General features: G+C 30.8%; 1 protein-coding gene across 8 annotated transcripts in view; it reads left to right on the top strand.

Moving 5' to 3' along the window:
- Positions 1-3,827, top strand: part of LOC101235774 (serine/threonine-protein phosphatase 6 regulatory ankyrin repeat subunit A) — an 82,335-nt gene extending 78,508 nt beyond the window's left edge. For all 8 annotated transcript variants that reach the window (XM_065810294.1, XM_065810295.1, XM_065810293.1 and 5 more), the window contains 4 exons: positions 1,167-1,246; positions 1,331-1,410; positions 3,350-3,441; positions 3,521-3,827. In XM_065810294.1, the coding sequence (XP_065666366.1) occupies positions 1,167-1,246; positions 1,331-1,410; positions 3,350-3,441; positions 3,521-3,675 (407 nt within the window). In that variant the 3' untranslated portion in view covers positions 3,676-3,827. The remainder of the gene's footprint in view (positions 1-1,166; positions 1,247-1,330; positions 1,411-3,349; positions 3,442-3,520) is intronic.
- The last annotated feature ends 10,299 nt before the right edge of the window (positions 3,828-14,126 follow it).

The following is a 14,126-nucleotide window of genomic DNA, read 5'->3' as shown; positions in this document are numbered from 1 at the left end:
GGTTATTTTGTGTCAACATTGTCAGTAAGCATGATGAAACTTTTTTTCATAAAAACTTTTTTCCAGGAATATAAAAATTAGTGATCACGATTGCTTCAAATAATATATTTTCAAGATCACCAAATGGCCTTAGCCAACCGCAATTCGCCGTCATTTAGCCAATTGCAATTCGCCGTCATTTAGCCAATTGCAATTCGCCATCATTTAATTTGTCTTTGAAATATGTCAATTTAATTACAATGATATCTTTGTTCATATATGCCAATTATGTAGTTGAACTTTTTGGAGTTTGGAGTAAAATTTATAAAATAAAGTTAAACAACTGTTATTTTAAAAGTTTAAACATAATTCTTGTAATAATATTTTGATAGAACTCTAGAAATGATATGAATGATCTTTACTACATATATGATTTACTTTTGGTGAACCATCTTTATTCTAATCAGACGTTTGTTTGTTTTTTTTTATTTTGTTTTTTTGCACGGTTTTTTTACAGCTTTGCCGGTTAGTATTTTTACATCTAGTTTTTTACGGCTTCTTTTTCCAACTATATCCCGGTTTCATCAACATCTGACGTTTTCCCAACATTTTTTCCAACATTCTATTTTAATATGGTGTTGTTTTTTTCTATTTTTTTTGTCCTCTGAGTTTAACATATCATCAGGTTGAGTAATGTATATTGATGGCTTTGTGTTGCACTTAGCCATGCAAGACAAAAGTCTGTTATCTTTTTTATGACCATAAACATTAAGATGATAAAAGTATGTTTAACGAAAATACCTCTTGTCTTGATTAGTAATTGATTTGTAAAACCTCAAATGGTATTTCAAAAGCAAGTGTGTTAAAGCCACATGTTGTGAGCCAATCAGCTACCCTGTAAAATTGCTGAAATATGAATTTAAAGTTCTTTAAAAGTCCTAATAATTTTCTATTAAGAGTCCTAATAAGATCCTAATAGTTGCAATGTTAATATTAAGTTGATGTAAATACAATATTTAACAATTACAAGTTATAAGGTCTCAATAATTTTAACGCCACAATTATATATTCTAAGATCCTTATAATTACATGTATGTTATAAGGTCCAAATAATTACTTCTTTTAAGATCCTAATAATTACGAAATTTAATAAAATTAAATTAAAATTTGAACATTGTTTTTATTAGACGCTTTAATGGAAAATAAAGCAAACGTTAATCTCGTTGACAAGGATGGAAATACGGTGTTACATCTGTCTTGTATGAATGTAAGTGATTTTAATGATTAACAAATTTTGTTTGAGTTCTAAATCTTTTGAATGAGTTATAATGTAGCAAATGTTTTTAAATAGAATCATCAGACGTGCGCATTACACGTTCTTGAACGAATTCAAGATCAGTATGTTAGTTTTCCAAATTCACTCGGGTTGACGTAAGTTTTTCTTTATTATTGTTATTTGAAAAAACTTTATTTAATGCATAGTAACTACTTTTTAAAAACCTGAAGCAAATATGTTAACTGAAATTTTAACCAACCAATGAGTTTATCACATTCCAATATACTTATATCGTATAACTTTAAGAACAAATTACATTTTAAAAAAGTTTTATAAAATGTAAGTCAGGCCATCATTCTGCTGAAACTATTCAGTATTACTTTTAAGATACTACTCAAATATGTCATTTATAAAATCCTCAATATTTAATACTCAATATTTAATACTCTTTAAGAACTTTTTCACTACACGTACGAGTTCGTTCTAAATTTATTTCTTCCATAATCACAAGTATTCTAAAATACAAATGTATAAACAGTAAAAATTTTAGACTTAAATTAATTAAAATAGTCTTATATGAAGCTAAAGGGATATATTTGTTATGAAGAAAAAAAAAGAAACTCGCATAAAGAATCTTAATTTATTTGCGTAGAAAACTTTTTTTTATGCGATTCTGTGCATAAGTAACAATGACGTAGGGGAGATTAGGGCACCACGAAACATTGTAATTGTGGAGGCATCTTAAGAGTTATGACAACCATTTTCATATAGTGAAACAGTTTCTACTAGAGCTATGTTTTGAAACAAAAAAATAATATCATTTGGCATCATTAGTTCTGCGAGGGGTCGAAATTTGTGTTTTTTTGATGACAAAGTAATTTATTAGTTTTTAATGCTCATAAGTTTTAAGGTATTTTATTCAATGTGTCTATCGGTAAGTAACATTTTGTAAACATTTTGTAAATCCATAAGCTTTTTATTTCATTAAACAAATTCATTGAAAAAACAAGTTGATGCTAAAAATAAAGCGATTGTTTTCTATTAGCAAGTATGGGGTAACTTAATACAGATTTGTGACAAAACTCCATTATGTCATAAACATTTCTGAAAATCATTTCTTTTAATATTTAACGTCAGTTTTAAAAGATTTACGTAAATATAATACAAGGAGATCCCATTTCAATACTAAGCCATTATTAATTGACGCTTAAGAATGACACTTATAACGATATGTTATCTAATACATCCAATATGTTATCTAATACAACGATATGTTATCTAATACATCCAATGGTCCAAATCACATTATCTAACGATAATTTGATTGGACCATTGGATGTATTTTTTGGGTTATAAGTATTAATTTGTTTATATTTTAAATAAAAATCCGCCTTTTCTCTGTTTTATACTTTTTATTTACTTTTTTAAAGATGTTCTTAGTGTGTATCAAGGTACCTCTTGGGTGGGGTACCTCGAAACAATTTTCTAATTTCACTGTAACTAGTCTCATAAGTTAAATCTGTTATGTTACGGTAGTTTTTATAATTTATTTTTTGGGGAAATTTATTCTACAAATTAAACCAATCGCCTAAAAAAAAGGCGTATTAAAAAAATTGTTACGAAGAAAAAACCAAAAGTGTGTCATGGTGCCCCACTCTCCCCTATATTAAAATATGCGTGCTCGCGAAATTATAGGAACTGTAAAAACGACTTTTATTTTAAACAGAATAATAAAGAATACTTAATAGAATTTAACTTTTAGGCGGGTTTTTTTATATATGAACGTCAAATACTTGTGCAGACAATGGTCAAGTTGTCAAGCTAGAAAAGAACAATAAATAGAAAACTACACTTTGTTGGATGTCAACTCCACCAGAATAAACTACCATTTAGATATGTAATTATTTTACTTGATGGAAAAACAAATCATCCTAAAAAAAATAAAAGTTCATCTATTTCAAAATTCCAATCATAAAATCCTTAGAATAAATTTTTCTATAATAAAGTATATGAGCAATCATTACAAACGCAATTAGATGTAGTGACTACACAATATACCTAGTTTTGTTTTAGTTTGTAAATGTTTTGTTTTAGTCCGTTACATATTGCCGCTAGTCAAGGATTATCCAATGTTGTGTGTGGCTTAGTAGACAGAGGGGCAAATATGCACACAGAATGCAAACAAGGTGAGTGCCGCATTATGTAAAGAATTTCATTACGTTTATTCTCTGAACAAGATGACATGACGTAAATGTGAATTTTTAGGTAATTTACCAATACTCTATTGTGCTTCCGACAAGAACACTCGTGAATGTCTTCGAATTATTCTCTCTGCAATGATTCTCTCGAATGACTTATCTTCGATGATATCGAGAACATCTATTTCTCGAACTGATCAAGAAGAAATAAATGCGGATTAGTAGACGAACGTACATTCGTCTGCTCCGTCATATTTACGCGCCAATAATAAATAGTTGCTATATTCTTGCGAAACGCTCGTGTATATCTTTTTTATAAATGCTGGGTTTTTTAAAAAGCATAGTTTTATTTTCTGAATACTTTTACTAGTAAATGGTTTGCATGTATTTATTGGTTTATCGCTGTTTTTACTTGTTTCTATAAAACCCTTTTCCGTTTCTGTTTTTTTTTTTTTTTTTTTTTCTTCACGCTACAAAAAAAAATCTCGGTATTTATAACTAATAATCTTTGTAATAAATATTAAAACTATTCTCATCAAAAAGACTTATAGGATCCTATACGGTTTTGGAAAAAAAAAAAATTGGCAGGTTTTACACCAATAAAATTGTGTAACAAACAAAGTGCTTTTTAAATTAAGTGAGTTTTATTATGTTTTTATAATTTTTTTTTTTTTTTTTTTTTTTTTATGAAATCCTACTGGATATTTTGACTATTAATAAGCAAGAACCTATAAATTTTATCTTAAAAGCCACTAACCTAGTAACAATTTGTGTCATAGTCATTCAAGTTGTTGAACTACTTGAATTATCGCTGGGTTAAAATTAAAAAAAGTATAGGTAATCTTCGTGTCAAAGTTTCTCATTTTGTTTCTCTCATTTACTTAAAAATATTTTTATTAGCAAATAACTAGTTGTCTCATCACTTTTCTAAACAATGCTCTATCACTCGACAAAATATTCATAGTTTATGCTTCTTGTGCCTTCAAAAAGTATGAGATATGGTAACAGCTGGAAGAGACAAGGTGCATGCAAAAATTTGAAATAACTACAATGAGAATTATGATCCTAATAAAGAGTATTTCATCTCTGCTGTCTGCAAAATAGGGTATTCGGTACTTTCTAACTTTAATTATAAAGTCAGCTCGAAAGTATGTAGTAAGGTGGTACATTTCCATTAATTTTATAATTTTTTTAAAAACTTTTTTTTTTTTTTAATTCAAAGTTTATCATAAAGCACGGTTGTGTAATGTTTTTTTATTTAATAAATATGTAAAAATGTGTGCTTTTTTGCAATATGAGGTTGTTAAAGTTCATTGCAACATTTTTCGAAAAGAAAAGTTCAACTTTTGAAAAACAAAAACTCTTTGCTACGCAAGCTTCGTAAATTATAAAAATATTGGACGCTCCATGGCTCTACTTTAAAAGATAATATTTTCTTGTAACCAACGCCTAAAACCTTCAAAGTATATTCAGCTTTGTACATTACAACTTTTGATCCAAATTGATCAGCATTCTTCAGAAAAATTGTGATAAAACGCTGATATTTAAGGAAATGGAGACAAAATACAATATTATTATAGACTAAAATGCAAGACTAATGATTATTGAACTCAAATGGCTTAAATGTGGAAAAGAAGTAAAAAAAACAAACAAGAAAGATATTTGTGTTAGTTTAACTTTACAATGCCAGAACCTGTTTCATACAGAGAGAACAGAAGTTTTAATTTTCATTTCAAGAAGTTTTTCAGCTTACATTTATCACATGTCGTATAATATAAATGATGAAGATCATACTGATCTTGTCGCCAGAACCATATAAAAATTGAAATATAATATAATACAAGTAGTTAAAATCAAAATTACCATATAAAATAGTTGAAATAATAAGTGGTTAAAAATAGTACCTCAAAAATGTTTTAATATATTATTCATTGAAAAAATAATATTCTTTAACTTATTTTTAAATACTGGAAAAGAGATTGACAAATCAAAGTTGGGCTAAACAACTTTGTTCCAATGATGAGGTGCTCGATAAGTTATACAAAATTGGTTACACTTTGTTTGACAAAAGGGTTCGTTAAAGTCATTTCGCAAACTATATTCATTCTTTGCTTCAAGGGTACATATATCTTTAAAAACATTCAATATTGGGTCATTCATACAACAAAACGTAAAACATGAGGTATTATAAATATTAAGTTCATAACCATTTAAAACACACCTTTAAAAAAGGTTTTGTATTTGAAAAACGATTTGAAAAATATATTACGCACATTGCGTGTTTCTGATGCTGATTAAGACGTCGTAACTTGCTTTTACCTGCGCTTCCCCAGACGATATTCGCATAGTTTATATAGCTATAAATAGTATAGAGTAGTATAGTTATTTTAAACTATCTTTATTTAAATAATTTTGCATACGATTGCGTTATAACACAATGACTATCTTCAATAAAGATTGTGCAATCGTAAAAATAAAAGTTGTTTGTTTATTCTTTAACAAGTTTATTTAGACATTCTCATTCAAACGCTGGTTCACAACGTCATCTCTCCTCTTCTAGCTTAACTGAAGCATCTCATAACTTGATGAATCGTCGTAACTTTCTTCCCAACATGTTTTTATCATTTTACCATTCGGTCATCTCGTTCACTAATTTTCTTCCTTTTTCCAGGATGATTCCTATCGTTGAACGTATCTAGTTCCTTCAACATATCTATAACCTGATGGACTGCTTTCTTTAAAACACTAAAATTTGCAGTGATCTAATGCTCAGAGCACCCCTGTTCATAATATGTATTAATACGAGCTCATTTTGTGTAGGTCAAATTCTTATTATCACCCATTAATTGCAAAACAAATTGATAGTTGTATATATATATATATGTATATATATAAATATATGTGATCAATGAAACTTTGTGAAATTGCTGTCCAGGCCTTTTGGATTTGTTCAAACAGTTGATCCTTATTACGAACACCTTCACGATTAATTCTGCGGTTGACGATCTCCCACAGGTTCTCGATAGGGTTGAGATCCGGAGATTGAGGCGGCCAATCCATGCCCGATAGGTGGTTGTCTTGAAACCACTGCTTGACTACTTTTGCAATGTGTTTCTGATCGTTGTCTTGCTGAAAAACCCATATTATTGGCCTATTCCATTCAGCATGAGGTAACATAACATCTTTCAGGATATTTTTATACATGAAACGGTCCATTATTCCATCGTTTCGATGTATTGGACCTAGACCGTTAGCAGAAAAACACCCCCAGACCTTGACATTGCCTTCACCATGCTTCACGGTCTTATCGCAGTAACGTAAATCGAGGCGTTTTCCGGCCGGTCGACGTACACGGCAAATGCCATCGCTCCCAATGATGTTGAACTTCGATTCATCACTGAACAGGACAGTTCTCCATTTCTGCACATTCCAGTCAATATGAGATGTAGCAAACAGGAGTCTTTTCTTCTGGTTTTTTAGTGAAATCAGCGGTTTCTTTGCAGGGCGTCGAGAAAACAAGCCGGCTTCAACAGCACGTCATCTGATTGTTCGGTCCGATACAGGCAGCCCTAATTGCTTTTGTATCTCGACTGATGATATCCAGAAATCCTTCTTGACGGATCTGACGATCATAGAATTTTCTCTAGAAGTGGTGGAACGTGGTCTTCCACCTTTGTTATCTGCTGCCAACTTCCCCGTAGAACGATATTTGGAACATAGTCTTGATACAGTCCATTTTTTCACGCGATATTTATCACAAATACTTTTTTGTGACATTCCACTTACGTAATCGCCAATAATTTTCTTTCTTAGTTCCAATCCAAGACGGTCGGGAGCCATTTTTGCACTTGAAGTCATAAAAATAATAAAAATAAGTAACCACGCTTCTCAAGGCTTACCGTGTTACATTTACCTTGTGATGATACAATAATGCTCTTTGGAACACAACGTCTTGGTTGGATGTGGACTGTATTGATGTAATGAAACACTTGTTGTATTTCACTTCATGTATTTATGTTCTTCGATAAAACACTTTGATAAAACTCACTTCGATAAACTGTCTTGATAATACCGACTGATTGACTTCCATATACTGACTGAATTACATGTCAATTTACATATCTCTTATATAGTAAAATGAACCTGTGTGAACCTGTTCTGGAAAATTCTAGATGCTTTTTTCGATGCTTTTGGAAGCTTCTGGATGCGCCTGGATGCTTCTGAATGTTTCTGGATATTTCTGGATGCTTCCAGATGCTTCTTCTAGAAACTTCTGGAAGCTTCTGCATGCTTCTAGAAACTTCTGGAAACTTCTGAATACGCCCATTAATTATTAAAAAACTTCCGTGACGTTGACACGGACCAGACTTAAGAAAATGAAACAAACCAAAAAAGATGCAATTGTTTTGACAGCTGCAAAATGGCACTTGTCAACGAAATTCTGCCTGTGTGCTGTCACCTGTCAGCTGATTGCTCATGTCATGGCATGCTATGACTCCAGACTCCTGAACTGTTTGCTGTGGTAGTAAAGTTCGTTTCATTTTAAAGACATGTAAAATTAGGAACACTTTTTAGCATTGTTCGATGTTGGTTGCAAATGTTTTGTCCAATACTGTATATATATATATATATATATATATATATATATATATATATATATATATATATATATATATATATATATATATATATATATATATATATATATATATATATATATATATATATATATATAGTATAGTTTATTTTATAATATATAATTTGTATATTTTCTTATAAACAATAATATGTTATATTATTGTTTATGGTTATAATATATTGATGTCTTTATCAGTATAATATCATTCATATTTATTTTATATTATCATCAATATAATTTTAGTCCATTGGTATTATTATGTTATACTTAATTGTATTTAATAAATATAGCATCAGTCTGAAGTTCTAATGGCGTTTTTGTGGAGTTTTAGTTGGGTTATTAATAATAACGTCTGTTCACAAAAAATCCGGACTGATTTCAAATGTACACAAATTGTTCTAAATTTCGAATTTTCGATTCGAAATTTTCAAATTTAATCGGTCAACAACAACAGTTTCATTTTGTGGCAAAATTGAGTTTAAATAATTAATTCAAATAAACATGGAGCATCTAAAAGAGAACGATGTTAGAAATGTGATTGGAAATTTTTATAAACAAAACATAAACAGTGGAAAGAAATTTACAGTGGATCATTTTAAGAAAATGGGAATCGCTAAATCTACAATTTATGACATAATTAAAAGGTCTGAAAATAGTTTGCCAATGAATAGAAAAATCGGTTGCAGCAGAAAACCTTTTAAAATTACACCAGAAAAGAGAGAGTCCATGATTGCAAGAGCAGAAGAGAGAATCGGGATTTCGCAAAGAAAATTGGCACTAAAATATAAGATAAGCGTTTCATACGTAAATAGATTATTAAGTATGCATGGACTAAAGTATACCAAAAGAAAAAATGCACCAAAAACAACAGAAAAGCAAGAAATTAAACAAAAGAAACACTTATTAAAACTTTCAAAAACTTTTTTCAAGCCATCAAATGAGTTTGAAATCATCATAGACGATGAATCTTATTTCTGTGTAAATGGTGCAAATTGTTCACAAAACTCTGGCTACTATACAAAGGATAGTTCTCAAACTGATCCTAACATTAAATTCAACTTCAAAAAAAAGTTTGACGAGAAAGTTCTCGTTTGGATTGCAATCAGTCGTTTTGGTCATTCATCGCCTTATTTTGCTGTAAAAAACTGTGCGCTGGATGCAAAAACTTATTCTAAAGAATGTATTACAAAAAGACTTCTTCCATTTATAAATTCCAAGCATCAAAACATGAAAATTTTATTTTGGCCTGACGGAGCGAGATGTCATTATGCAAAACACACATTAAAAACTTACAACACTTTAGGTATTAACTTTGTCGACGCTAAAGATAACCCCCAAATGTACCGCAGTTAAGGCCAATTGAAAATTTTTGGGCACATTTAAAAGCAAAAGTTTATGGAAATGGATTTACTGCGAAAAATCTTGACCACCTTAAGAATAGAATTCGATTAAAGTTGAAAGAGTTTGATCCAGACTACTTTTTCAACCTAATGGATTCAGTCAAAACTAAAGTTCGAAAAGCCGCTGATTTAGTACCACTTTCGGTTATAAAATAGTTAACAATGTCCAGTCACTCATTTTAGTTAAATTTTTTGTCAAAAATCGATTAATTTTGTATTCAATTAAGAACAATTTTTCATTCCGGATTTTTTGTGAACAGACGTTATTTAATGAGTAATATGCGCGTAATTTGTATGATAGTGGTAAAAGTAACTGTTCATCTTTATTCTAAGGGAAAAAGTTCATCTATATTGTGCGTCCGTCTGTGGTGTTGATGCTCCCTTCATGAAATTATGGTAGGGTAATTCTTTTTGAACGAATGCTATCCATCAGTTGTTTGTTCTGGATGCAGAAGAAATCTTTATAGACTTGAAAAGGGAGATTCGCCTCGTGATGAATGAGGAGCTAAAGTAGACAAGGTTTTTAAGATTTAAAGTAAACAAGATTTTTAAGTCTTAATTTTTATTATTCTTACTTTCTTTTTCATGAAAAGTTTAGGTTGAGTGTTGAGTGGAAAACTCTTTTGAGGAGTTCTTCCAGTGCCAATGTCACTCTTCAAGATGAGACAATCAATTTACCTAAATCTGAATCAAGCTTATGTTCTTTTTGTTATACATATTTTGCACCTGGTTATCTTTATAACTGTAAACCCACCAGTGCAGTGACTAATATTATTTCATTAGCATTCCTACAAGGTTCTCTATAAGCTGAGCAGGTAAAAAAAAAGTTTTTGGTGATATTACATAAATATTAACTTCAAAAGTTATATTTTAGTATAAATTATATTTAGGTTGCTTCTGGAATCATAAGAAGTAAAATGGCTTCAGAAAATTTGGTTGGTGGATCTACTTTTTGTTTATCTACAGTAGGAAATCCTCTTAAAAGTCACAATTGGCACACCAGAAAATAAAGCAAAAAGAAGTTCTATCCAGCCGCTTTCCCCTGAATTAATTAAGCAATTACAGGTTGTGCTAGAGCTGTCAAATAGAAAAACAAAAGAGATGGTTGCTACTCTACGCAAAGGACTAGGAAGTAAACTTATAAAATCCAAAGAGCCGAATATTTTTGGTCGTCTCTCTGAATTAGAAGCTTATATTTCTAATTACTACTATGTACAGAAGTGTGCATTTGTTGACAGTATAGGCCATGTAATTTGTACAATAAGTATTTAGAAAATAAATCAGTTAAATCATCCATGAAAGACTTTATGAACTGCATTAATCCTCGAATTTTGTATATTGATCTAGATCCAGATACTTTAAATGAGCAACTAGTTCCTCCGCCTGAACTTCATTTATTAATTGGCTTTGTTTCACTGCTAGGAAATTTTTTTTTGGATGTCTGGCCAGGATTTGATGATTGGCTGAAGTCAAAAAATGTCATTCAGAGAGGTTATCAAGGTAGAGGCTGAGATGGAAACAATTCAAACAAAATATTAGAAAACTTAGATTCCCTTGAAATAAAAATGTTAGAGTTGTTTACATGTTTGATTCCAATTGTTCAATGTTTAAAAGATTTTTGTGTTTGTTTTTCTAGCAAGTTACAACCTGGCTTCAAATAAGCAATAATAAATATAAAGAGTTCATTTCTTTCTGCACAAGAGGTTGCATTAAATTTAAATAAAAAAACTAATACAACATGGAAAGTTCACATTCTACTGTGCCATGTACAGCCATATGTGGAATACCATAACCAAGGATTAGGAAACTTTGCTGAACAATGTGGGGAAAGTATTCATACAAAGTTTAAACCAACATGAACTAGATTGGCAACAGGCTACTATTAGCAGTCGTGGATTTTGGAGCAAAAAGAATTTAACTTTGATTATATATATGTGTATATTTGTACTAATATTTATATATATATATACATACATACATACATACATACATACATACATACATACATACATACATACATACATACATACATACATACATACATACATACATACATACATACATACATACATACATACATACATACATACATACATACATACATACATACATACATACATACATACATACATACATACATACATACATACATACATACATACATACATACATACATGCTATAGTATATTTATGTGACCATTTGCTCACTTTTTTGCTTATCTAATTTGATACATGTTTTTTTAGAAAAAAAAAGAAAAAAACAAAGAATAATGAATAAAAAGATTACTGACCCGTGCCAAACCCTCAGTCGATGTAGTAGCACTCCACTGCAAGTCAGGCTATTTGTCAGTCGATGTATGTACTGAAGCCCCCAGCAGCAGGCTTCAGTATGACGTCACTGTTCACCTAAATTATCAGTATAAGATATATATGTATATATATATATTAAGGTGAGTCGAAATGTAAAAAATATTAGGTTGGAGATCCTGTACATGTCTAAAAAGTTGCTTTTTGATGTACTTGTTTGAAAAAACCTCACTTTTTATTTTATAAACAGTGTCTACAGGTCCCAGCTCTGACTAGGAAGACTACATAAATACCCAATGTTAGTGTAATGTATTGCAATGTATTACAAATTAAAAAGAATGTAAACTGTAACGAATCAATGTTAAACAGCAACAATACAAAGTTGTTTAACCTAACTGTTAATAAAATCTTTCTTGCTGTCTATTTTTGTTATCTCTAATCTGATTTTCTTACTCTGTAACACCATGCTATGACGGGACTTTCTCCCATAAACTTTACAGCTCGCAGCGCTAACGTCTTTAAATGTTCTCTCTACTGCCTGTGAATGACATGGAACATCGGGCAGTAGTATTGGATGTGTGTAAGTAAGTTGATCATTTGAAAGGTGTGATAGCATCGGAGGAGACGTAACATTACTCTGGTCCCAGTCAATCATGTTAATGAACAATGTCGCAGCCAGATTTAATGTTATATCCTTCTTATCAAAGACGCGAACCGGTATGTTACTATTAGTCTGCTTCTCTCTTGCTCTTATTATTTGTTCTACTGAAAAGCGACTAATTTCTATATCACTATCACTAACTGCAGCTAACAGAATGTTTTCAGCATGCGCAAAGTAGCAGTTATTTTCGAGAACAGGACGAACCACAGCCTGATCTAATGCATCAAGTTCCTGAAACAACTGAACTAAGTAAAAGAAGTTGTTAGCACCATTTTGGCAAGAAGAATTTGATTTGATTCTGGTCCGTAAAAGTTCAAAATGAAATGCGGTACTCTTCTGAGAAATTCAGATGTCTCTACATGTCTAGAGAGGTTCACCTCTCTAGACATGTAGAGACGCAAAATACTGTTGGCGTTCGTCAACCACCGAGCATGACTTATATTTCCAGGTAAACTCTTCTCAAGGAAATCAATATCTGTAGAATCCTGACGTCCACTCTGTACTGCTAGACATGCTTTCAAAAAGTACAGTTGGTCTGTGCTAAGATCCTTCTTGACAGCTTCATCACAATCAGTAACCTTACCAGTAATTGACAAATAATTAACGACAGGCAATTCATTCGGATCATATTCTAGAGCTGAGCTAATTGTACCTGTCGAAGTGGAAGGTCCTGTAGTTCAAGCAAAATCCACGCCTGCCAAAAACCTTTTAAATGACAGCTCGTTACAGTGTAGAAGGCATACCAACCACTGTAATGGTCTACCTAAGTTCTCTTCCAATTTTCTTATGATTCCGTTGCTTTTACCTGTATTATTATTTGTGCCATCGCACACAACACCTTGAATGCTTTCTACGGAGTTTGTCTCTATAATAACTGACATTAACTCCTTTGTTATATCAGCAGCTTTACTATAAAGAACTCAACTTCTCAGTGAACGTGTCTGATGTTCTTTTTGCATCTGAATATTTTTCAAGTGTATGTACTTTATCCATAAGTCTTCTAAACCTAATGATTGTGCTATTCACTTCTATTGTAGGAATACTTGCTTTTGAATAAACACATTTCACTCTGTCTGCTAAAATTGAATATCTTTCTTGCAAGCTAATTTCTAATACTGTTTTCATATGATGGGATTTGATTTTCAGAAAGATCAACTTACTGTCCAAACAATGGATGTTTAATAGCACTTCGTGTACACATACTATCCATATTTAATATAATTTATCTAAAATAATAAAAAAAACTACAACAAGTTATGTTTACAATAAATAAAAGCTGTTAAAATAATTTTTCATAAGAATTTAGTCAATAAATATTCCAATATTTATACAGACTATAATATAATTAGCCCTCTCATAAATAGGCCTACATGTTAAATGAAGTGATCTTTCTACAGTCTAAACTATAGCCTACTGTAGTATACATCTATATTTGCCTACTTGAATTTTACTATAGATCTATTATTGCAAAGAAGAAAATAAAATTACAAAATAATATATTAGATATTTTGCTTGTTTCTTAAAAAATCCAGTTTGTTGCTTATGTTGGTGACGTCACATGTAAATAACGTTATAAAATTTATTCCATTTCTTTTTTAGCACTTGTAGTTAGGTGCTAAACCATTTGCCAATGCAATTTAGTCAATGATTTATAGCTGGTACGTAT

The sequence above is a fragment of the Hydra vulgaris genome, chromosome 11 (assembly GCF_038396675.1).
Source record: "Hydra vulgaris chromosome 11, alternate assembly HydraT2T_AEP".
Taxonomy (NCBI): domain Eukaryota; kingdom Metazoa; phylum Cnidaria; class Hydrozoa; order Anthoathecata; family Hydridae; genus Hydra; species Hydra vulgaris.
Note: the sequence above shows the minus strand (reverse complement) of the source record. Positions and strands in the feature narration are given on the sequence as shown.